Here is a 25,265-nt window from a genome sequence, read left to right on the forward strand (position 1 = left end):
CAGGACAACGTGCTCTGAAAGATAAAGGCAAGGGAAAAGTCTAGTTGTTGATATTAGTTTGTTATGCATATGTATTAGAGATATATTTTAATAGTCCATGTTTTGTAATAATACTACTTTTAGTATTATAAGAATGATGATGTGAATTATAAGTATTTTGAATATGAGGGTTGTTACAATAACCCTACATAAAAATCCTTTTATCATTCAATGCAAATTTTACTATTTATTTGTAACATATGAAATTTGTATTTCTATTATATGTTCATCAAATATTTTATAAACTTATCTTTTTCTTTTTTTTTCTGATTAACCTGGATATCTAACTCGCTATACAAGCCGACTAATCCCAGGACGACCACCTACTTTGTATATAGCCCGAAGTCACCGCATTTGAATCTCCATGGCCACAAAGAGATTTTTATTCTTCCTTAGATTTGAACCTATGACCTCCTGATACTTTTGACCTTTAGAGCCAAACTCAAATCAATCAGGCACCACCCTTGTGGTTTATAAACTTATCTTTTGCAACATCAAAAATTTACTAAAGTATTAATGTTAAATTTATAGTTTAATTGAAACTAATGATATAATAAATAAAACTTATAGAAATATTAGATAATTAAAATGTAATTTTACAATTTTATATAACTAAAATTTCATTTAATATATTTATATTTAAAAACGAAAAGTCTTTTGTGTCTATTTAACAACACGATACTATCAAGAATGGCTAAACAAATCAGGCCAAATAAAGCACGTCTGATGCCTTGTCCTTAGGAATTTCTCGTTGAAAACCAACGATTGTAATGATCTATACCCTGTTGGGTTGTGATAGATTTCGGTAACCAAAACATTAACAACAGAAGCAAACAAAATCAAAAATCACAAAATTCCAGATATCTGGTTACAATCCGATACAAGTAACAAAACAAACATAGAGGATGATCAGAAATACCTTTTAGATGGAAGTGAAGAACTCAATAGCAGAATTCTCTCTATCGTGTTCACACCCCAAATCTTCAATTGTTAATAAACAACAAGAAATCACCTTTTTCTTTTCGTGCAATCCCAAAAAAAACACCACACTTATTGATAATATGTGTGTGCTTTGTAATTTCTGGCCACACCCTTAAGGAGAGGGTGTGAGTGCCGTTTTCTAGAAAAGAGGAGAGAAGGAGCTCAAAAGTAATTAGGTTTAGGATTTAGGAATAAACATTTTTTTATAAGACCTAATCCAACTAAAACCTAATTAGATTAAGGCCCAATCTTAATTAAGCCCCAATAGGTTTAGGGGTTGTTTGTTTTTAATAAAAATACTTTTAATGTCCTCTTAAGTCTGAATCGGTCAAACATAAGAGGATTCAGTGTGTTTGTTTTTTTTTTTTCCAATTAAGAGCTTAAAAGCTCTTATTAGGTCTGAAAATTTAAGTGGTTGCGAAACCTCTTATTATCTCTTATTTCAAATTGTCGCCTACCTACTCTGATCTCTTTGCGCTCGATTTCTCTAGATCAACTCTTCTGTCTCGATCTCTTATCTCTCAACTTTGTCAACTGTCGATCCATATCAACTCTCGATCTCTCATCTTCAAACTTTAGATTTCAGACGCAAAAAACAAACAGTCTAACTGATTCAGATTTCATACTTCAGCACCACCTCTTAAAAATCAGAAGTGAATTCAGACTTCAGCACCTCTTAAAAAACAAACGCCACCTTAGATTAAAACCCAATCTTAATTAAGCCCAAATAGGTTTAGACTAAAAACCAATTAGTTCATCTAATAATTAATTAACACTTTAAATTAATTATCCATTAAACTCTTAAATATTATTTTCTTGCTTTTACATTGATAAAACTTTGTGTCCGAGCATTTTAACTATATTATTATTTTGTCATGTCTCCAGGCATATCTCCAACATACTTATAAAATTTTAAAGATTTCCTTTTTCTTAATTTTATTTTATAAATTTATATAATTTTGAAAGTACCACACATATTTGATACAACGTCAACAAAATATATTTTTTTAACCAAAAATTACTTTTTATTAATTTTAATACAGATTTTAAAAGGCAAAAAGAATACCAAACCAGAATTCTTATACAAAAGGGGAGCACTTTTTGCTGCAATTGCATCAACAACAATTACCGCAGTGGACGGCCCAAGTCTCACTCTCGTTGCTCCGTCGCCGTTCTCCTTCTCGTCTGCTCGTCGCCGGCTCGTTGCCACCGTCGCTGTCTTGCCTCTATTTCTTCAAGGTTTGGTTACAAAGGTATTTTCTTCCTAATCCATGGTAAATAACATCCATTTGTTCAAGCTTCGGTGCAAGTATCATAGAATCTATAAGCACCACGAATTTGTTGGGATCTGGAAAAAATGGTTTTCGCAAATTGTCTGTTTGAACTCGTATTCTTGACGACAAAAATACCTAAATCCCATAAATGACATTTATCTGCCAAGTAAAAGCAAAATTAGTATCATATCAGGATTTAGGAAACCCTAAAATAATAGCAAATCTACGACATTGCTGGCAAGTGGACAGCACAAATCACGGCCAGGAGCGAGTAATAGCTTTAATGGTCACTTAAAAAGAGAAAACATTGTTATTGGCATCACAACTAACTTTAGACCAAATGCAAGGATTAACTTGATTCTGGTTCCGGTCTCTGAGCTGATCAGGTAACTTTAGACCAAATGCAAGGATTACCATTTAGTCAAACATTAATATCATGTCTAATCATTATACCTTTGTGAATTAGTCATTTGCTCTGGTTGACAGAATTTGTAGAAATCATGTCATCATCTGTGTCACTTTGTTGTAGTTTTTTTCATTTCTGTATGACTGTATGAAAACCTTTTACCACATTATCTTAATTTTAGTTTGTTTTGTGAATTTTGTAGCTAAGGACTGTAATCATTTCATCATTTGATAGTACTTGTTGATATATTGAGGGTTTACATGGATTTGTTCATGTGTATTGCTTCCCTTAGGATTTGGTTAATTGAATTAGAGAATAGATTTTCACAAAGTAGAACTTTGGGCCTAAGGATATTCACTAGATTTCAAATTAGATCACCATAATTCAATAAAAATACAGCGTATCCCATGTTAAAGTGATTCTCATTGTATAAACGAGTTGCTAATGGATAGAAATGCTTTAGCAGTTTCGTTTGAGTTGCTAAAACTCGTGGTGGGTTATTAGATGATGGCAATGTGACCCATTAAGTTCATAATAGATACGTGAGTTTTGACCTAACCAAATAAAATTCGTGATAGGTATATTTGTTTTAAATTTAGGTTTTTTTGGACAACAAACTAGATACACACATCCACTCACAAATCCATGTCTCCAATGAGACCTACTAGGGGTTAGGATGTTTAATTGGCACCTTCACTGACATTGGGACAAAGGCCTTCAGATTGTTTTGAATATATGTTGATATCGATATTCTTCATAAGTTCTCTCTTGCTTACAATATGAATAGGAACTCATGAATTTGATGCAAATGAGAATGGGGTTGCAATTTGGACCATGTGGCTATGTGTCTGTGGTCTGCCAAATAATGATGAGAACCAAGACCTTAATAGCCTTGGGGTTAGAAGTTTGATCAAGTTGTGCATGACAGTTTCAAGGTCGTGTCGATAAAAAGCCAAAAAAAGACGATGAGGCCTTTTTTGCAACAAATTTATCATAAGCTAACCAAATTTGGTTTTCATAATGAGTTCTTAATTTTAAGGCAAATCATAGTTAACAATTTAAATATTAACTCCATTTTTCAACCCTATTATTACATAATTAGAGTTCTAAATTCAAATCGGAGGTTTCAAAACAAATTGTTTGATAAATCCTAATAGAAGTCTCCGATCGAAAATTTCATAAATGTAAAGTCAATGTGGAATAATAAATCAATAGAGGGCTACATGGTAGTTAAAAAATAGTGGTCGAGGAATAGTGAGGTCTCTGCTATCGGAGAAGATAGCACCTCGCCGGAAAAGGGATCACTAAAGTAGCCATCGTGAAGAGGGAGATAAGAGTGATAAATCTTTATTTCTCTAATTCTATGATAATTAAAATATACATTTGGTGCTTAAGGAAAGTGTCCCAATTCAATGTTGGAGTAAGAAAGTTAAAGATTTGAAGTTTTGAACTAAACGGGCTTCATTCCCAATGAAAACCTTAGAGTTCCACAAGACATTACCTTAATTTACAAAGTTCAATTTGAAGGAGAACATATCAGTAAGGGCCATTGAATTTTACATGCGAGAAGAAGATTTAAGAATGGTCAAAAGATTGAGATCGAGATTTGTTGGCTATGCTGCACTTCACCTATAGAGATGAAGTTATAGAAGATGAGTTGGCGGTTTCTACTTCATCTTGTGAATCCTATGTTTCCGATGCATTATTGGACAAGTTGTTGTTTGATGCTCATGAGTATGATTTACTCTTATGGATGTGTGAATCTTATCTCTGTAAGTGTGTATCTAAGCTCTGTTGGCGACTTCTAGCATTGGCAGATAGTTATCATGCTATAGAACTAAAAGATGTTTGCCTTGGATTCACTTTAGATAACCCAAACCCTTGGAGCTTTCATGCGGTCAGATGGTTTTCTTAAGCAAATGCAAGGCAAACATCTTTTAGTTTTGTAGCACTAGAACTAACGGCTGGTGCTAGAGTTCGGCCAATGAAGCTTACAAACATCTCTTTGTAGAGATGAGACTCACATATCCATTTGAGCATGCACAAATTATACCGATTGGCAACAACAAACAACTAGGCTATTAATGTATCAGAGACATAAGATTCAGAAGATGAAGTAGAAATTGCCAAAACCTCTTTCAGAAGTTCTTTTTTTGCATAGTGTGTTGCACATTAACTAACCTTAGAAACAAATTGTGCTATAATTTTTATTTTTTCCTATTCAAACTAGATTGGTTTTAACTAAACAAGTATAATATAACAACATTAGTAACAATCTCGTGCAAACTAAAATCACCTTAAAAACGTTAGTTTTCATAGCGATGACAATCTCATGATCACCTCCGTCTTGTTCAGACCTACAAACATTTGGATCTAGTAGCCAACACCTACTTATGGGCATGAAATTGGTCTTCAGTCATTTTGAAGTTAATGTCGGAACCTACCATGTCTTCTAGCAACATCCCTGAATTTGATCTAATTTCAGGTTTTGAGATCCGAATTGAATGCATCTTAGGGAAATATGTTGCAAAAACCACCACTCTCACAACACAATGAATCTTTAAATAGTCTTCTATAAGATCCATAAGATAATTTGAAGTTTCAAGCAATGCTCGCCTATAAAAATGCGAGTATCCATTGACCATGAACGTCTAAAACGGAAAGCTGAATTAAAATAATGAACATTTATGAACTTTGTACAAAATTCCAACATAATTACTAAAAGAACTTGTTAAAATCATTTCTCGTCGGGATTCGGACCATCCGGTAAGGAAATGATTTGTAACCACATCTTTTAAGTAATATGCCGTGGTGCATTTATGTACAAAGCTTATAAATATTTGTTGTACTATTCATTTACATTGGAATCCACCTTTCCATTTTTGGCGTTACTCGCTTTTGTATAGATCATTGTTTGAAACTTGTATTTATCTTATGGATGACTGTTTGAAGATCTGTTGCACCGTGGTCATGATGTTTTCTATAACATATTTCTCCAGGGTGCATTGAATTCGGGACACAAGGCCTGAAATTGGATCAACTTTTGATATGTTGCGATATGGTAGGTTTTGACATTATCTTCAACATGGTCTAAGACAAATATCACACCCATAAGTTGGTGTTGGCTGCCAGATCCCCCGTCCTTCAGTCTGGATTATATAAACAAGAAGGAGGTGACCATGGGAGGTCATCATTGATATGAAGCTAAGTTCTTTAAGGTAATTTTTTATTCTGTAGATTGCTACTAATGTTGCTAAATTGTAGTTATGACAGCTTTAGAAATTTCCGAGGACATGACTTTTGATAGGAGTTCTTGGGAGGCATAGGACTAGAGGGTGTCGCTGAGGGTAGATAGTAGGAAAATAGGATCCCTGTTTGGGATAGCAGGGCCTTCTGAAAGGATCTTTGTCTTTCGTACCGGTCATACCTACATGTTTAAGTTGCTATTTACATTAGTTCTGCTTGTATTACATGTTTTACCTTACTACTTTGTCTGCTTGTACACCTTTGAATAGTTCACAATGGAATCGTTAGTTTGCTTGTATAGTTCCTGATTAACGATTTTATTACCTATCTTATTGCTTGCTTGCACACACCTTGCGGTTGTGCGCAAGCTGGAGATGTTCACGGGAACAACCTCTCAATCCTAGTGGTTGGTGTAAGGTTTGCGTACATCCTACCCTTATCTGATAGTACTCTCGAGTGGGATATAGAGGTTCCTTTGGTTTGGTTATAGGCCAATAATAATTGCACTCATCTTGTAATTTGCTAAACCTGCTGGCCTATTTTGATAAACATGTTAAGGGGGCATACAACTGCATTCAATTTAACATGTAGTTTGTGATACTGTTCTTTATTTCATTGGGGGGATCTTTTCCTGACTAGAGCAGATTTGTTCAATTTTCAAGTATTTCTTAATGCGGATCCCTTACATAGATCTTGGCAGTCATGCTTATTAATTCTTTTTCTAACTTGCTGTAAGTTTCATTATGCTTATTAGTTCCTTTTCTTGTTTGCAGTAACTTCCAGTTGAGGATTCACCTAAGAAATGGGAGAAGTGGTAATCATTTGCATTCTTTTAGCACTCTTTGTGTTGTTATTTATTAAATGATTTTATATATCATTTTTTTGCATCAGCATAGCATGATTGAAGTGTTTCTTTGATGATCTCTTAATGTTTATTGAGCTGTGAACTTAGCAAAAAGTTTTAATAACATGAATTTCTCTATAAAATGGGAATTGTGTCCTAATGACAAGATTGATTAATCAGAAAACACTTAATAAGTTCATCTAATTTTCAATTGAAGAATTTACACCTTTTGTTGGAATAGCGAGTAGAAGATTTTCCCATGGAATGGCTGAACTAGATTCCTCCTTTGGGATGAATCAATTTCTGTGGTTTTTTTTTCCAAATAAACAACCACTTGCATAATCCAGCAAAAACTGAAATGTCATTGAGCTGAATGGTGAATGCCAAAGAAGAGGAAAAAATGCAAGGAGGATTGAACAGGATAGGCATCACAGCTCATGCCTATGATCATCAGAGAAAGTACTTGTGTCTATGTTGGATGAAATTTGGAGACAAGTGCTTTATGATTGAACGGAAAATAGAGAGAGCAATAGATGAAATACAAACATGTGACAATACAGAAATGCTGGGAATAAGTGAGGATGGTTGATTTGCTCCAATAACATTACTTGGTCCATATGCGATTTTATGGCACCACTTAATCTTCGTGCTTTTGTTGTATCTGAATAAATTTAATCAGTACATTAGAACCCTTCTATGAGCACCAATAGTTGGGTACTAAATATGGAGGCTGATTGAGTGATTTGTGATCGGAAAATGAGGTATGCGCATTAGGGGACAATGTCTTTGCATGTTAAGGTGCTACAGTTCTAGAGTTAAATATCACAAGAGCAATGTCTGTTAATGCTACTTATATTGTTGTTTCCCTTCACTTATCTATCCATGATAACCTGCCTTACTCTGTTATGGCGCTAATAGAGGTGCTAGACACATGATCCCATTTAGAGACAAGGTGATACACATGGAGATATTGAGAAACAGTGGGCATGTGTGTTCGCATGATTTTGTAATTTGCATTTCTTGGAACATTTTGTGTTGTATTGAACAAGGTTTTAAAAAGCGAAATCGGGACTCGAGGCGTTTTACTTCCACGCCCTGAGGCGTAATTCTCAAGGCGGTTTGAGGTGCAAGCCTCGAGGCGTAAGACAAATAAAATTCATAAATACTAATACTAAGCAAAACATAATTCCATACCAAACTTTAAACGTCATAGCTTCATAAAATACTAGTTATAAGTCTAAAAACATATCAATCTACAACTTATGATCAAGTTGTATAGCTCCACAGTCGTATCCATAATCACTATCACTTTCATCTTCCAAATCCACATAAAATAGAAAAATAATAAGAAAATAATATAGAAAACAGAAAACAGAAAGTAAAAAAATACAGAAAACAGAAAAACAGAAAATATAAAAAAAATACATACATAACACATTATACATGTAGAAAATACATTAATTTCAGTGGAGAAGAAAGGAGGGAAAAGTCGGAAATGGAGAAGAAAAGAATGGGGGTTGGAGATGTATTCTTGGTGGAGAAGAAAGGAGGAGAAGAAAATCTGAGAAGAAAGTAGGAGGAGAAGACGAAAGTAGGATTAGGAAATGGAAAGGTAACATTTGTTTTTGATTGATAAGATAAAAGTACATCCTATAAAAGGCTTCTTTGTAAATTATAAAAGTACAATTGAGTGTTTTGACTTTACTTAAAAAAACACAAGTAATTTCAGGCACCTATTTTCAACGAATCATGGCAGCAGCAAACTGAGGCATGGCCTCAGAAACACCTCACGCCTCAACGCCTCAAGGCACTGCCTCACCAGTTGAGGCTTAAGCCTCTTCCAGAAACCATGAGGCGCCGCCTAATGAGCGGTTTTGGCCGCCTCGCCTCAAGGCAAAAACCATGGTATGGAAGGTCTGATTTTGGTCACATCTGCTGATGCCTATGCACAAAATTTATTTTTTAGAACTCATTCTTAACATGCCTCTACTTATTTTCTATTAGATTTTGTTTACTTGATGCATCTGAAAATGCAGTAATTTTGCCTCTAACAAAAGGGCCTTTGCTCTAGTAGTACAGTGTAAACCAAACTTCTTAGAGGTTAAGGGTTCAAGCCTCGCCAAAGGCGAGGAGTGTGTGTGAGTTCACTTTGCTGTAAATAATACTTAAAAAATTGCCATTATTTTGGTTGTTCTAACCTCTGCTTATATTTGTGGTTAACAGAACTTTATGCAGGAGGATGATATACATTTAGAGACTACAAGGGCCAGATGTACATCATATACTTTTTTTTTGTTTGCATCAAGTTACTCTTTGTTACGACTTCACGAATTACAATTGATTTGTTTGGCAGTTTCAAGCGTCCTCAAAAGGCATGCGGAACTAACTGAGCGCCTTTCAAGGTACTAACTCTCAGAAATGCTGAATACTAGTTTAAGGCAGTTATTGTTTGACCTTGACTTCCAAAGTTTATAACATGATCTAGTGTAATTTGTTGCTTTATAATCTTATCTAGTGGGGCTCAAAGGTCTTTCCATGTTATTTTCAAGAATTGGTGAGTCGGTAGTTGTTCTTAATGACTTTATGTATTTTCCACTAAACAATTTAAATATTTGCATTAATTCATTATTTTTCTATTTGAAGTTTTCTCTATTATGCCAATAACTATTCTGTTTGCATGGGGGGAGGGATGGGGTTGTTTGGTGGTGGGGTGGCCAATCATTTCAAGAAGATCTTTGTATCATTGGATGCACTTATTCTAGTGGCTGTCAGATGGAAGAAAGGAGGAGGGGTATACTTGTAATACTGTTGATGTTATTATCTATCTTCATTTTAAATTTGAACATTGACATGAAACAATTGGACATAACAGATCCTAATTCTTTTGACAGCCTCTCTACCCATTGGGTAGAGGTAAGGTCTGCTTACATCTGAATTCTCAACCCCCCGCCCCCCGGGTGGACCTTACTTCTGAAGGATATACAAGGGTCCATTTGGGTTTGGTTTGTTTTGGTTTAGATTCTGATGCCCTGGAGCACTTCACCCATGGAGTGCTATTGTTTGGGTTTAATGTGTTGCATACAACCAAAATTTAGACTATATTGCTGGATCCAATTTTAGATGTTTCCTGTCTAGAGAGCAGAACTTTCTTTTATCAATAGTACATCACGAAGTGCATATATATCATTTGCATGATAACCAATGTGGACTTCTTTTTGCTGCTCATAATAAGCATCCATGTAATGCGTGGGAGTCATCATCCTTTGTGATTGTATTTTTCAAACATGATAGGAGTTATATCATAATGCTAGTGGCAGTGTGGCATTCAATTTCATGTTTATTTAAAACCATACAATAATGATGGGACAAAAGAGTTAATAAAGACCCAAGATCAAGGCTTGGTGAATATGCTTAACACATAATTTATTGATAGTTAGGACAAAAAGTCACATGGATAACGTCTTCAAAAGTTATGTGTGATAAAGTTCTTTCTCTTTTCAAGTTTTTCACACAAGTCTTATACTAATTTCGTAGTTGTCACCAACTTGTAATGATCAAAACCCTCATCGAAAAATCAAGCTTTTAAGAAGAGCATATATGCAATACCTGTCAAGAACTTGAAAGAAGTTTTCTGAAACTTAGGATGTATCACATTATGGAAGCTACACCAACATTTTCTTGGTATGCCTAAAAGATTACACTGCAATGATAGAGAGTAGGTTTTTGTGGAAGCTCATTCATACTAGTTTAATGTCAATTTAAAACATTATCTAGTGGTGGCCTCTAAAGGTCTTTCCGCTTCATTATTTGGAAAAGTTGATGGGTCAGTAATTGTTGTTAGTGTGTTCATTTACTTTCCACCAAACAACATGAATATCTGCATTGATTTAGCTCTTTTTCTATTTGCAATTTTCTCTATGATACCAATAAGTCATTCGTTTTGCACAGTGGAGGGGTGGGCTCGTTTGGTATTGGGATGGTCAAATGATGTCAAGGATCTCTGTTTCATTGGTTGCACTTATGCTAATGTCTATCAGATAGGGGTGCAATTCGGTTATTATTGATCTTATTCTCTTAAGTTCGTTTAAGTTTGAACTTCAGAGATGAAACAGTTGGAAATAACAAACTCAGATTCCGTACTAGAATTCTTAGTTCTGGATTAAATTGTCACATACAACCAAATTAAATGCATATATATAGAAGTGAGACTATAGATCTTCACTAGATCCCTGTATCCAGTTTTGGACGCATTGTAGGTTGTTGGTTTTTACCTGTCCGCAGACCAGTACTTGTTTTTGATCAATCGTACAACTATCATTTGCATAATAACCATTGACTGACTATCTTGCTGCTCGATAAGCATGCTCTTCATGTGATGCCTGGGAATTTGCTTCAACTTAAGTAGTATAGGTCCTATAGGACTTCTGTGTCATCATACATGATACCCAATCTTAAACTATTTCCTGTAATATTGTTGGAGGTCCGATTTCATTTTCACAAGAAAAATTTGAAACATTTAAACTAAAAGATAAGGTCCCATAGTCTCTTGAACCTGCCATGGGAGCTTTGGAATTAGGGCAGAGAAGCTGAACTTACTGTATCTTTTTGTTGCTATTGTTCCATTTTCTCCTCTATTTCAATTGTTTGTTCTTATGGAAAAGGGCATGGTAACTTTTACAGGTGCATGACCTAACATTTATTTATTCTAGCATATGAAATAATATCAAAATCATTTTAAACTTCTGTGATCCAATAAATAAAGTGCAAGTAGTGCAGATCCAATACTTGATCCAAAAAATTGAATACCACTATTCAAAGAATAAAGCCATCTTTAGAACTTTTATATCCCTTTCAGTGCGCAGTCCTTCATGCTCGGGTCTATTCCTTGTGATACAGTAGCTATGAAGCTTATACCTGAAATCATTTTGCTATTTATGAGCATAAGACTGCTCAAAGATGGTCTGTTTGTTGGTGATAATAGTAATAATGGAGACATCTAAAATATTGCTTTTTTCATGTCAATTATTTCATAAAAATATATGTACTTCAAATAAGAACTTTACTTCTTTTTTGTTTTGAGATACTTACACTTCAATGGCTATGATGATGCATCTTAGCATTGATTTTATTGACAAAATGTTTTCTTCTACTCAAAATTTTATTAGGGACTCCGATAAAATGATTTTTGAGCGTCTACAAAGGGAATTTGAAGCTGCACGTGCTTCCCAAACTCAAGGTAGGTTTAGTTACAATTTTAGTTTCCTTCCTATGTTGTTGTAAATTTGGTTGTGCTAAGATGATTTTCTCTAATTCACAGAAGTTTGCTTAGATAGGGAACAGTGGAATGATGGGTTATTGGCAACAATAAGAGAACGGGTCTGGTTTTCTTTCTTTTTCTTTGACACAACTGATCTTTCTTTTATATTCTCTTGACATTCGGATAATTTTCTATTATACTGTGGTTGCTAATTTTCATCTTAAAACAACCAAAAATTGATGTCGGTACTGTTGATATCACTTCTTTCAGTACCTTCTGATGCAAATTAAGCTTCATGGTTTGCTGCTTCTTAAAGCAGTCTATTTGGGGAAGATCAGAATTTCTGTAATGCTAGCTTTGTTTAGTATTGGAGATGATTTCATACTTCTATCAGGTTCATATGGAGGCTGAAAGAAAGGCGATGCAGTCACCTCTGGATGCAAGCATGCTGCCAATCACTCTGTTTCATGACAAGATTACATATAAAGTTGGAACCAAGGTATTAAATGTGTAAAAGCTTAAAACAGCCATGTTTCTTTTCATCTCAAGAGATGGAGAGGGAAAGAGAGAGAATCAGTAACAATGACCAAATAACTGCTTTATAAAATATCTTGTGTTGAAAGGTGCAACACTCATTTATGTGTTGTTATGGCACGTAAGAAACAGGTGGAAACTGCTCTTTATGCTTTAAAAAAATCTGTACTTTATGCAATTCATTCATAAAATTGCATGTGTTATAATGGCTTTCACTTTCCCCTTTACATGCTATTTGCCTATATATATATATATATATATATTATTGGTTAACATCAAAAGTAATTTTGAGCAGGTGATATGTTGTTTGGAAGGAGCACGCATTGGCATACAGTATGAGACATCTTTTGCTGGTAAATTGTGAACCTACAATTCTTTTTTAGAATGTAAGTTGGTCCTTGATTTTTTACCTGTTGCTTGTGTTTTGAACTGATCTTAAACAGTAAAAGATATCATATTGGTTTGCCATACACATTTGTTCATTTGCAATGCTGTTATTAAATTTAAAGCCTATTCAACCATTGCATATGCTTGGTGGTTACATGGGTTTTCAATAAAGTAACTTCACATCAGTTTTGGGTTATTCGGTTCAGTTATCGGATTAAACTGAATACTACTTTTACTTTAATAAGGTTTGTTGAACAAAGTTTGTTTGTTTTCTTTCCGAAAATTTTGTACACGAATGGTGATAAGTTATGAAAGATGAAAATGAATATTTTGAATTTCAAAGAGAGTTTATGACTATAAAGTATAAAAAGATAATTTCTATTGGCTTATTCGGTTTAACCAAATTCATAAAAGACCAAACCAGACCAAGTAAGGCTATTCTTATTAAGTTAACCAAACCGTTTAACCTGAAAACTGAATAACCTGAATTTTGTGGGTTATTCATTCAACAATTGACCCATCTTTTGTAGATACGAGATTACGGATTAAATTTTTTTATTATAATCCTAAAATTTGAGATGAAGCTGGAAAAGCATATCGTTTAAAAGGGTTTTGCCAACCTCGACACATGAAGTTTCACTCTTACATGTATTTTTGATAGTCATTTCATCAATATAACATCTTTGCATATTTGCATAATATTTGCATAATTAAATTAGGCTCACCCTCAATTAAATTAGTCCCTGTCCATGTATGTACCATTTAGAATTTTCTTGGCAGTACATGTATACTTTTTCAATCCCTTCTTCTTTCATGGTATTAGAACCACAACCCCAGATGTTTGCATTATCCCTAACGCCGCAGCCACTCTGGCTTCTTGTTGCCGATGTTATTGCATCACATTAATAGGTTATGCCTTGTCTCCATCGAAGTCGAGAAATCCTGTTTAATCTTGGTTATTTGTTTGATTGTTGTTTTCTTTTGTCATCTTCTGCTGCCAATAGAAAGTATGAACGATGAAATGGCTCTTTGGGATTGTTGTTACCTCGTCTAGGGTTGCTGGCAATTGTCAGAGTTCTTGTGTTGCCTTCTTCGGCTTTTGGGGTGGTTGTGAGGTGTATGAGTTGTGTGACAATATGCTTAGAAGTTCCTTGACTTTTTCTTGCTATTACTGTCTTGGCCTTTGTGACTATTTGGTGGTGTGATGTCGGGAATAGCATATGTGTCTAGGCCCTCTGGCAATATTGTACTTGGTTCTCTCTTAGGATGCATGTTTGTTAGGTTATTTGTTTGTTTAAAATTGTTCCTCAAGCTAAATGGTCAGTTGATTTGGGGGCTTCTGATGTAAACTGACAGCAATTGTCGGTTGTATATTGCAATCAAAACAGAAAAAGGATGATTCCAGACTTTCGAGAGGTCTGGTTCTCTCCCAAAGAGTTTACACTCACTTTGAAAATATCAAAAACAGAATATCCCAACTACTAACAACCCAGCTCCACTTAAAGGAAACTTGCCGCCTTATTCTACCCAAGAGTACCAAAAATACCCTTCACTTATTTACAATAACAGCTAAGACCCTTTACCCACTAACCCCTCCTCCTGTAAGTGAAACAAATAGGAGGTTTATCAATACCTCCCTCCAAAGCTTTCACCTTGTCCTCAAGGTGACTGTTGGGAAACTGCTGCATCAAGGCTTCTAAATTTTCCCAAGTAGCTTCAAAATCTGGTAACCCTTTCCATTTAACCAAAACTTCTAAGCTTCCTGGATCACCTTGCACGATTGCTTTTGTATCTAACAAAGATTCAGGTTCCACTTGTAATACCAATTCTTCAGTCAATTGAGCTGGAATGTCTTTTGATGATGCGCAATTTCCCACAGCTTTTCGAAGTTGAGATACATGGAAAACAGGATGTATCTTCGCCTCCTTTGGTAAATCCAAACAATAAGTGACTTTACCAATCTTCTCCAACACTTTATAAGGGCCATAGAACCTTGCTAACAATTTTGGGCTGTTCCCTTTAACCAATGATTTCTGTCGGTATGGTCTCAATTTCAAGAACACCCACTCACCCAAAACCAAATCCAGCTCTGTTCTTTTTAAATCGGCACGTTGCTTCATTCTACATTGGGCTTTCAAGAGATGCATTCTTACTTCATCCCATATTTCATCCCGATTCGTCAATTCGATATCGACCGATTGGACTATAGAAGAGGAACTCTTATATCTCAACAAAGGGGGTGGATCTCGGCCATATAACACCTTGAAAGGAGAACATTTAAGGGCTGTATGAAAAGCTGTATTGTACGATAATTCAGCCCACGGTAACCATCTACTCCACTGACGCGGTCGATCTGAAATCCAACATCTTAAGTATTGTTCCAGCCTCCTGTTGACAACTTCTGTTTGTCCATCCGTCTGCGGGTGGTAGGCGGTGCTGAACTTCAAAGTTGTTCCTTGCAGCTTGAATAACTCTTTCCAAAATATACTTTGAAACACTTTATCACGATCAGAAATTATAGAACTTGGTATGCCATGCAAGCGTACAATTTGACCTTCATTTGTCAACATACAATCCCCAAACTCCACTAACACAGCTTGACCTTCCTGTTGAATTAGTTTTCCCATAGCCTTCAGTGAAACTAAAGATCTACCCAATGTTGGATCACCTTTCAATGCCACCGACTTTCCTCCGACTGTGAACTTCATAACCTGCTGCTTCCAATTGGTATAGGTTGATCCCAAAGTTTCCAACCACTGTATACCCAAAATCACATCGCTATTACCCAATTGAATGGGCAAAAAATCCTCGACAACGTCTAAACTTTGCACCGCCAAAATAACATGTCTACAAATTCCATCTCCTTTCACCTTATTCCCCATCCCCATCATTATCGTATACTCCTTCGTCTGATCGACCTTGAGATTCAATTTTTTAACAATCTCATTCGAAATGAAATTGTGCGTCGCACCGCTATCGATGAGAATTACAACATTTTGGTTTTCAATGAATCCTTCCATCTTCATGGTTTTAGGATTCGTTAATCCCACCACCGAGTTAAGATGAACCTCCACGTCTTGACCCACATCGACCACATCAGCTGCGTTTAAAGTTGTATTTTCATTACTACTGTCACCCGACTCTATTACATCTTCCTCCTGAACCAGCAGAACATTCAATTCTTTCTTCTTACACTTATGGCCCGGTGAATATTTCTCATCGCAACGATAACAGAGACCCAAGGCTCGCCTCTGTTGTACCTCCTGATCGGACAATCTTCTGTATTCAGATCCCATTCTATTTGTCGAATTACCCACCGTATTTGAATTATTCCCTAAATTAGTACTACCGGGGATACTCGTATTAACGGCAAACATAGCTAACGATTTCTTTGATCCAGATATCGACCTTTCTTTTGCAATCACAACATTCTTCACTTCGATTTTTATTGCTAACTCCATCGCTTCCTCTAACGTTACAGGATTTAAGAGACTTACCTTGGCCTTAATTGAATTCTCTAAACCGTTTATGAATCGACTCATAAACACTTCCTCTGGAATTCCTTCTAACGGTGCAGCTAACTCCACGAATTTCATCTTAAATTCCTCTACCGTACCTTCTTGTTTAACAGCCAGAAATTGTTCACATAAAGTTCTTGCCGCCATTGATCGGAATTGACGCAAAATCAATCTACGCAGATCCTCCCAACGTAAAATTGGATGACGTCTATTCTCCCATTGAAACCATTTCAAAGCTGCTCCTTCAAATGCTATGAAAGCAACATCAATTTTTTCTTCTTGTGATAATCGATTCAATGAAAAATAGCGTTCTGCTCTGAGAACCCAACCATCTGGATCGCTTCCGTCAAACGCTGGAATTTCAAGCTTCCGGCCTTTCACAGCTAGGAATTGATTCGATTCCTGTTTTTCATCGTTCCTTCTCTTCGATCTTCCTGAATCGTCCACGTCTTCTCCATCCGACGAACTTGTTGAATTCAATTTACTAGCCACATCGCTGCTTAATTTCTCAATCTGCTGTACAATTCGTTCCAAACTTTTCTCGATCTAACCGACGCTACTTTCTAAATCTTCAATTCTTGTTGCGCACTCCTTGTCGCCATGGCTGGATCTTACCGCTCTGATACCAATTTGATGTAAACTGACAGCAATTGTCGGTTGTATATTGCAATCAAAACAGAAAAAGGATGATTCCAGACTTTCGAGAGGTCTGGTTCTCTCCCAAAGAGTTTACACTCACTTTGAAAATATCAAAAACAGAATATCCCAACTACTAACAACCCAGCTCCACTTAAAGGAAACTTGCCGCCTTATTCTACCCAAGAGTACCAAAAATACCCTTCACTTATTTACAATAACAGCTAAGACCCTTTACCCACTAACCCCTCCTCCTGTAAGTGAAACGAATAGGAGGTTTATCAGCTTCCTTTTTCTTTACCAATTTGCTTGTTAACTTGGTCTCGTACTTTGCTAGTTCTTGTTCATTTTGTTGTAGTATGTTGTAGTTTTGATTACTGTAGGGGTAAAACAAAGAAAGCCTCTAGTGGTACTTGTCGAGCCGATTTTCAATTTGACAATACTTAAAAGATAAAATCCCTGAATTGGACAAAAGGGTCTATGATGTTTTCAAGTCATATTTAGAGGAGTCTGAGATGAACATGTGATTTAGTGGTCCCTTGGTATGAGTGTAGACCATTAACTACAATATTTTTTTGTACCACCATGACTTTTTTGAATGTGAAAGCTCCTTGTCTAGAAGTAACTTAATACTCAAGCTCCATGGGTATGTCACATGCTTATTTGCTTTTTAGGCATGCTCATGGTGCTTACTAAGAGATTCTCCATTATATGTTATTATACACTTCAAACAGCTTGTTAAGGATCTAGCTAACACATTGCTGTTTTATCATGTTAGATGGCATGAGACAAGTATATTACTTGCACATCAGCACACCACGGTGTGAAAATTTTCAGATCCTAGTTATGCATGGTGCGTGTATATAGGAGTTCCACAAAGAGGGAATTTTGTAATCCTGTAGAGTAAGAAGTATGTGGTTCAGTTAGGTTTCGGGTGATCCCTCGTTTAGTTTAAAAGATGTATTTTGATGATCAAGTAGTGGGATGAGAGCCTTGGTTCCCCTTTTACCTAACTTTTCATAATTTCTGTCATCTTTCTCCCTTTGAGGACTCTTGTGGGTTTTTAATGCAGGAAACTCCTACCATATCTTGCATTATCATTATTCCAGTGACATGAATAATCTGGTTGTTTATCTTCTATGCCTATGTGTTCCCTAATTCTTTCAATTGGATGGATATGTGCCTTTTGGCTCTTCACCCGTTCTGAGTTCTGTGTAGGACTACTTGATTTATTTAGGCATTTATCATCAGGAAACCGTCCTTTCCGAATCACTGGTTTCGCTCAACTGTGGTATTCCATATAAACAAGTTCAGAAACTTAGATGCAATTTGTTCTGTACGCATCTTAGGTCATGCTCAGTTTTGGCAGTTGTTTCAGTGGGGTAATTTCTTGGTAGCGGGGATCTTGGTTCTGTTAGTTGGTTATATCTGTTTTTTTTTTGAAGTATATAATATTTATATACGGCAAATGCAACAAATAAACTTATACACCCTCCTCACCGTTGGTGAGGTTTGAACCCTTGACCTCCTAGGAGGCCAAGGACTACGATACCGCTAGGCCGAAGGCCCTTTGGTTAGTTGGTTATATCTGTTATTAGTTTGTAATTTGGCTATTTCATACTGTCTCATTATGTTTGATAAAAAAATTCACTTTTTCAAAGAAAAAGAAACTTAGAAGCTAGAGCGAGAAAAAAATAGCACTGTACTTATTTACTCAGACTGAAATTAGAACAGATGACGCTGTTACCTATATAAAGGGTACGATAAACATTGTTATCATTCCTTAGGCATCTGTAGTAGTATCACCTTGCATATACAGTATAATTTTGTGCTATAAATATTGTGTCATCAAGTCAAGCTTCTGGAGATCGGCTGATACCCTACCATTTTGGTGACCTGACGGGCTTTACGTTTCAATTGTTACTTCCTTCATCTGAAATTTTTCCATAATGAGGAGAAGTCATTTATATTTACTTTGATGGTTTTGTAGGCGAGCCACGTGAGCAGTATCATTGTGTTCTTGAAAGCAAGTCATTTCTCGAGAAGATGACTGTCCTTGAACACACCGTCCCATTTTTTTTGCCTATACGTGAAGCAGAGAATGATCTTTTATCTTCAAATGCAATGGTAACTCTGCTAACACTTAAAAGATAATCCAACTTGTGTTGTTTCTGCGATTTTGTCTTAATACTCGTGTCTGCCATTGTTTTTTCAGAAATTCATAGATCACATTGGAGACCTATTGCAAGCATACGTTGATAGACGGGAACAGGTATTTGTGTTGTAATTGTTAACTGTCTACAGGACATGCAATGTATTATAACCTTTCAGAAGCATACATGGTCAAACTATTTTGTGCTCTGTAGTTTTTTGCTGCATGTTTCTGCACTTGACCTTGCTATATGTCTAATAATGGATGGCTTTGCTTGAATGTAACCAAAGTAAAAAAAACTGGCAATTTAGGAATATTTGAAACAATCACTTCTTGGTTGTTAATTTTAGTTGTCAAAAGGGCTAATCTGGCATGATTTTGTCAAAAGTTGTCAGAGGATAACAAGCCTGCAGGTGTTTGCGATATTTTATGTTGAATAGCAGCTCCTGATTTTACTATTTGGTCGAGTATTTCTTTTTCATTTTCGCTATACTGGCAATGTTCCATGATCTCTTCTTAACCATTTCAACTTGCCTTTCATAGCTTAGTGAGCATTTTACTGTTCTCTATGGCTAACACACCTCTTCTTTTTGCTTTTCTATTGTAGGTTCGACTCATAAAGGACTTGTATGGTAACCAGATTGGAGAACTTTATCACAGCCTTCCCTATCATATGATTGAATTCATCGTAGATGATTTTGATTGGTCTGTACATATTCCACACATGTCCTTGCATGCATAGTGGTTAATGACTATCATACATCTTTGCAAATTTCTTTATGCAGTCGCATTCTAATTGCCCTCTTTTTCTATCATTTTCTTATTTTCACTTAAATGGTAGTTTCTAATACAATGTAGTCGTAGACATTCACTACACCTGGTTTATTGTGTTTGGATTTGAAGTGATGTAATTTTAAGGTCTCAGATTAAGTGAGCATAAATTCCACATGTGAGAGAAAATTTGGAAGATGGTTCGTAGGGGATAGTCAATTATTTGCTACCATTGAAAGAATTTAATCTGAATCTAAGCCACGTTTGTATCTTTCAAAATTTAGAAAGCTATAATGAAATTTAGATTTGGACACAAAGCTTCAAGTATATAGGGATACCCTTTTAGGATGCAAGATTCATGTTTAAATGCATCCCTCTACTCTGTGCATCTACTACGCAGACATATCTCTATCACATGCAATACTTGGATCGTCATGCTGTTTCTGTCATCACTCATGTTGTTAAATTTCTCTTGCTTTTCATATCGTTTTGAGAAAACGAAAGCAAAAAAGTCTAAGTAAGCCCAGTACTGACATGTTTTTTGCCTTAGGCCATGTTTGGCAACCATAAGCTGGGGCCGTTTACCAAACGCTTATCCGGGTAAGCACGCTTATCAAGTTTAGTTACCTCACCGGATGAATATGGTAGGGACCAAGAATCTTACCCGGTAAGAGCGAGACAAGGACGAGTCTTAACCGGTAAGTGAGGGCGACGACTCTTACCACGGTAAGCGCTTACCGGGTAAATTGTTGCATACGATGTCGTTTTGGTGGACTAAGATCTTACCCGGTAAGTAAATAATAGTGTTAGATTTTACCGGTAAGCACTTACCGGGTAAGTGTTTGGTAAACGGCCCCTAACTTATTTTTTGAGCTTATTGAAAAAGCCTCTTTTGGTAACCCATAAGCTACTTCAGATTGCTTATTGGCCTTTCTTTTTCCAATTATGTCCCTATATTTCACATAAATGCCCCTTGTAATTTCTTTTATAGGTCATTTTATATTGTCATCTAGCTTATCCGCTAGCTTTTACCAAACTAGATTAGTTTTTGTATAACAGTGGCACTCTTTCTTGCAGCAAGGTAACAGTCAGTCTTAGGTATGCGGATCTCTTGTCTATACTTCCAACTGGTATCAGCGTTGTGGCGTGGCCCATGAACCAATCAAAAAAGTCCCCATCTGGGGGCAGAAAAGGGAATGTAGCATTTGGAAGCAACACTAGTCCTATGCGTTTATCCTACGCAGAAGATGCATTACGCACCCTTAGTTTGCCAGAAGGTTATATTCTCTATCCTTACTTTATCAAATAGATGATGAACTCTTACCTCACCGTAAGTACTTGCCAAGCAACCAAATGGTCATTGGCCTGCGTTACAGGCAGAGCCCAGTCTCCTATGATATCAAGAGTTCATACCTCACCATAGGTGAGGAGGGTGCGTGAGTATTTGCCGATTATAAATATTATATACTTCAGAAATAAATATTTGCCAAGCAGCTTGCGTCAATATATTTTTGTGAATAGTATTTGTGGGTTTAGAAGTCATCACTTAAGCAAGAAAAAAGAAAGAAAGAGTTGAGACGTGCATTGATTATTTTTTTTGTTTGTTACTACCTCTGTCCCATGGAAAATGGTCTGAAGTCATCAAATCTAGTAAGCTTTTTCCTTCAATTTTACTAGAACTAGTTATCTCATGCTGGGCAAATTGCATGAAAATGCAACATACTTGGTCTGATTCCTATTTTATGTAACATACTTTCAAAACCTTGCTTTTGGTACCTCAAATATGATACCTCGAACATTTAGGTACAAAGCTTACATATGAGAAATGCATGAAAATGCAATGTACTTTGGTGCAATTCCTATCTTGTGTAACGTGTTTTGGTCTAAATGTTTGACATCTCACGTATGAGGTATCAAAATGAAGGCTTTGAAAGTAAGTTACACAAAATAGGAATCTGATCAAAGTAAGTTGTATTTTCATGTAACTTTCCCTTTCATGTTAACTATTTGATAAATAGATATGATCCTTTAATAAGTAATCCAAAAAAATCCGAAAGAAAAAGAGGTTTTGCTGCAATTTGAACTTGAAAGCAGTTTTTGATATCTAAAATCAAAAGTGGGAGCTTTCTTGTGGATTGAGATGGTATAAATCTTTCTTCTGTGCTTAATTAGGCTGCTTTTTATGTTAATCGTCAAAATAAGAAAGTGATTGTGATCGTGATCATCATATAGGGGTAGGCTCGATACCATACCGGTTTACACTTTCAATATGCACCTGCACTTCCACTTTATCATTTCAAAAGCAAATTAGACGTATGTACTGTTAAGTACTATAATATTTTTATATATGGCAAGATTCACACACTTCTTACCTTTGATGAGGCTTGAACCCTCGACCTCCAGGGAGGTTGGAATCTAGCGGTTACCTAGATACTTCTAGGCTAATGACCCTTTGAAAAATTAATTATCTGTTTTTGAAGTATATAAAATTTGTATACGGCAAATTAAATCACACTAAATTCTCACCTTTGGTGAAACTTGAACCCCTGAACTTCAAGAAGCTCGGGTTATCTAGTATCGTTGGGCCAATGGCCCTCTGGCAAATTAGTTAACAAGTTGGTGGTGAGTTGTGACTGATATCCTTTGATTCCTTTCCCTTATGGTGGTTTAGCATATGCGGAGATCGTGTTGAATCTTCCAGAGGCTCTCGAACAAAATGTTCAACCGAAGGACCCTGGTTTGGCTTCTGCCTGAAAAATGAAGTTGGAAGTGTACAACAAACAACATATAGAGTAACTACTCTTAACATTTTCAACAGATGTAGATGTTCTGTAAATGGAGGAGTAGGTTATGAGCAATTGGTGCATTTATTAGATTCTGTATTGAATTGGGATATGCTATTTGTACAGTTCAGTTTATGAATGTAGTTGTAGCTAGAGATGGGCATCCTTAACTGGCTCAAGGGACCAGTTATGGCTGAAACAAGATACAGGGTCGGTTAGCCTCAACCGGTTATGGTTCTTCATTTTTTAGCATTTGGTTATCAACGGTCTATCAGTGCTACCTTATTTAAGTTACAGGGGTTGAATCTAGATTCTCTTTAGAGTTTTTGGTGTTATTGGCCAATGGTAGAGCTGTTGACATACTCTTTTTTTTTTTTTTGTCGTTTTTCGGACTATTTGATTGTTTTTCCATTTACCAAATTGTCATTCGATTATTTACAAAAATATATATATTTAAAAAGAAAGAAATTAGTTAAAAACAATGTTACAAGAAAATAGTTATAAAAGAGGGTGTACAGCGATCTAAAGGGAGGGTTCAACTGGTTATGGTAAATTACAGTTTTTTACTTGTTTAGACCGGTACCTGTTACCGAAGGATTGGTCTTAGGACCGACTGTTTAACCGATTTTATCCTTTAGTGGAATCGGTTTTTTGGGTTTAAAGTCTCTTTGATTACGTTGATGTTTGAAAATAACGAACGTGGTCTTCAACCGTAACACTTGTAGTACGATCATAAACTAATCAATGTGTTATTAGACTGTAAATGTAATGATCAAAGGGCCTTTGGTCTAGGTATCTAGACCTTTGGCAAGGGAGAGAATGGTGGGAGTTTATATGATATATATATATATATATATATATATATGGGCCTATTCAAGGGAGAACTGAGTTGTTTGTGGTAACTGTGAGAACCAATATTAACCACGAACCAATAGATAAATTAGGAAATTTATAAATTTGGTAATTTTAAATTAAAATATTAATACAAGGATATTTTTGGTATTTTAAAACTCTCCTCTCTCCTCTCTTCTCTCTTCGGCCTCCGGCCACCGTCCTCCGGTGATACCACTATGATACTACTGTGATACCTAAAAATATTGACTCTGTTAAACAAAAGATACATTGTGATACTTAATCATATATAAGATGCATAGTGATACCACTGTGTTACATCTTCGATCGACCACACAAATGACATCAATGTGATACCCAAGCACATATATGATACATTGTGATACCATTGTAGTATCACCGGAGGACGGTGGCCGGAGGACGGTGGCCGGAGAGAGAAGAGAGGAGGGAGGAAAGTTTTAAAATGCTAAAAAATATCCTTGCATTAATATTTTAATTCAAAATTGCCAAAATTATAAATTTCCTAATTTATCTATTGATTTGTGGTTAATATTGATTCTCACAGTTACCACAAACTAATTAGTTCTCATTTGATTAAGCCCCTATATATATATCTATACTATATTATAAAGTATTTGATAAAAACTCTTAAAAATCATTTTTTATGCATGAAGTACTGTTTATTGATTTATAGTACTAAAAATTTAAGATTACAAGTAATTGTGTGTAGGTACAAATTATTAAAGTTTCATGTTTGAATTTGTGTAACTAACAGCAGATAAATATAATCAAATAGAGGATAAACATCTCATTTTAAATATAAATCAAGATGTATCTTGCTGCATTGTGCGAGTACCCTTCTAGTCTATACTATATGTATAAGTAGCTTAAACGTTTAAAATTAAGAAGCATCGTTTATGCATCATGTACAAGTTATGAAGCTAAACACCACCAATGAAACTTCCAAGATAATATTAAAATCAAATTTTTTTTGCTAATTTTTTAGTTACATTTTACACCCTTATAGTTAGTTATTTAATTTACTTTATATTTTTTTTCATTTTTCATTTTTCATTTTTCATTTTACACATTATCATATCATCATTACAAAATTGTATATTAACTAAAATATATTAAAAAAATACGTTTCACTTTTTACAAATTATACTATTATAATCGTCTTATTAGTGCCTTCAGAATGAGTACAATATTGAATATTTTTTTGATTTAATCTCATATCTATACTATATTATAAAGCATTTGGCTAAAACTTTTAAAAACTCTTAAACTCTTAAAACTTTTAAACCCTTCATCCCTAAACAATTTCATCCATATCCGATTTCATCCCATAACTGAATTCGTGTAACTAACTGCAGATAAATAAAATCAAATACAGGATAAACATCTCATTTTAAATATAAAAAATCTAAAATATAATTAGAATAATCATTGAGTGCCAACAGAATATTTAATTATCATATTTATAAATTATTATATTATTAAACCAAAAATAAATTATTTCATTATTAAACTTAAATTAAATTATAATAAAAAAATAAATTAAAGAAATTACATAAAAAATGAA

The 25,265-nt window shown here is 35.3% G+C and overlaps 1 protein-coding gene across 5 annotated transcripts; it reads left to right on the forward strand.

Moving 5' to 3' along the window:
• The first annotated feature begins 2,150 nt into the window (after positions 1 to 2,150).
• On the forward strand, positions 2,151 to 23,160 carry LOC112502609. 5 transcript variants are annotated; one of them, XM_025106563.1, is made up of 15 exons: positions 2,151 to 2,273; positions 5,700 to 5,761; positions 5,833 to 5,918; positions 6,720 to 6,760; positions 9,014 to 9,062; positions 9,144 to 9,192; positions 11,956 to 12,026; positions 12,108 to 12,166; positions 12,442 to 12,546; positions 12,877 to 12,934; positions 19,113 to 19,249; positions 19,338 to 19,394; positions 19,882 to 19,979; positions 21,123 to 21,322; positions 22,717 to 23,160. In XM_025106563.1, exons 4-15 carry the CDS (start codon positions 6,749 to 6,751, stop codon positions 22,797 to 22,799), a joined length of 978 nt encoding a protein of 325 aa, XP_024962331.1. In that variant the 5' UTR covers positions 2,151 to 2,273; positions 5,700 to 5,761; positions 5,833 to 5,918; positions 6,720 to 6,748; the 3' UTR covers positions 22,800 to 23,160. The 5 variants fall into 5 exon arrangements, with proteins under 5 accessions (XP_024962331.1, XP_024962330.1, XP_024962334.1 ...); XM_025106562.1 differs by having other exon boundaries at positions 5,700 to 5,918; XM_025106566.1 differs by having other exon boundaries at positions 5,700 to 5,918; positions 12,120 to 12,166.
• Positions 23,161 to 25,265: the final 2,105 nt, after the last annotated feature.

The sequence above is a fragment of the Cynara cardunculus genome, unplaced genomic scaffold (genome assembly GCF_001531365.2).
Source record: "Cynara cardunculus var. scolymus isolate 2C unplaced genomic scaffold, CcrdV1 Un_Scaffold_1664, whole genome shotgun sequence".
Lineage (NCBI taxonomy): Eukaryota > Viridiplantae > Streptophyta > Magnoliopsida > Asterales > Asteraceae > Cynara > Cynara cardunculus.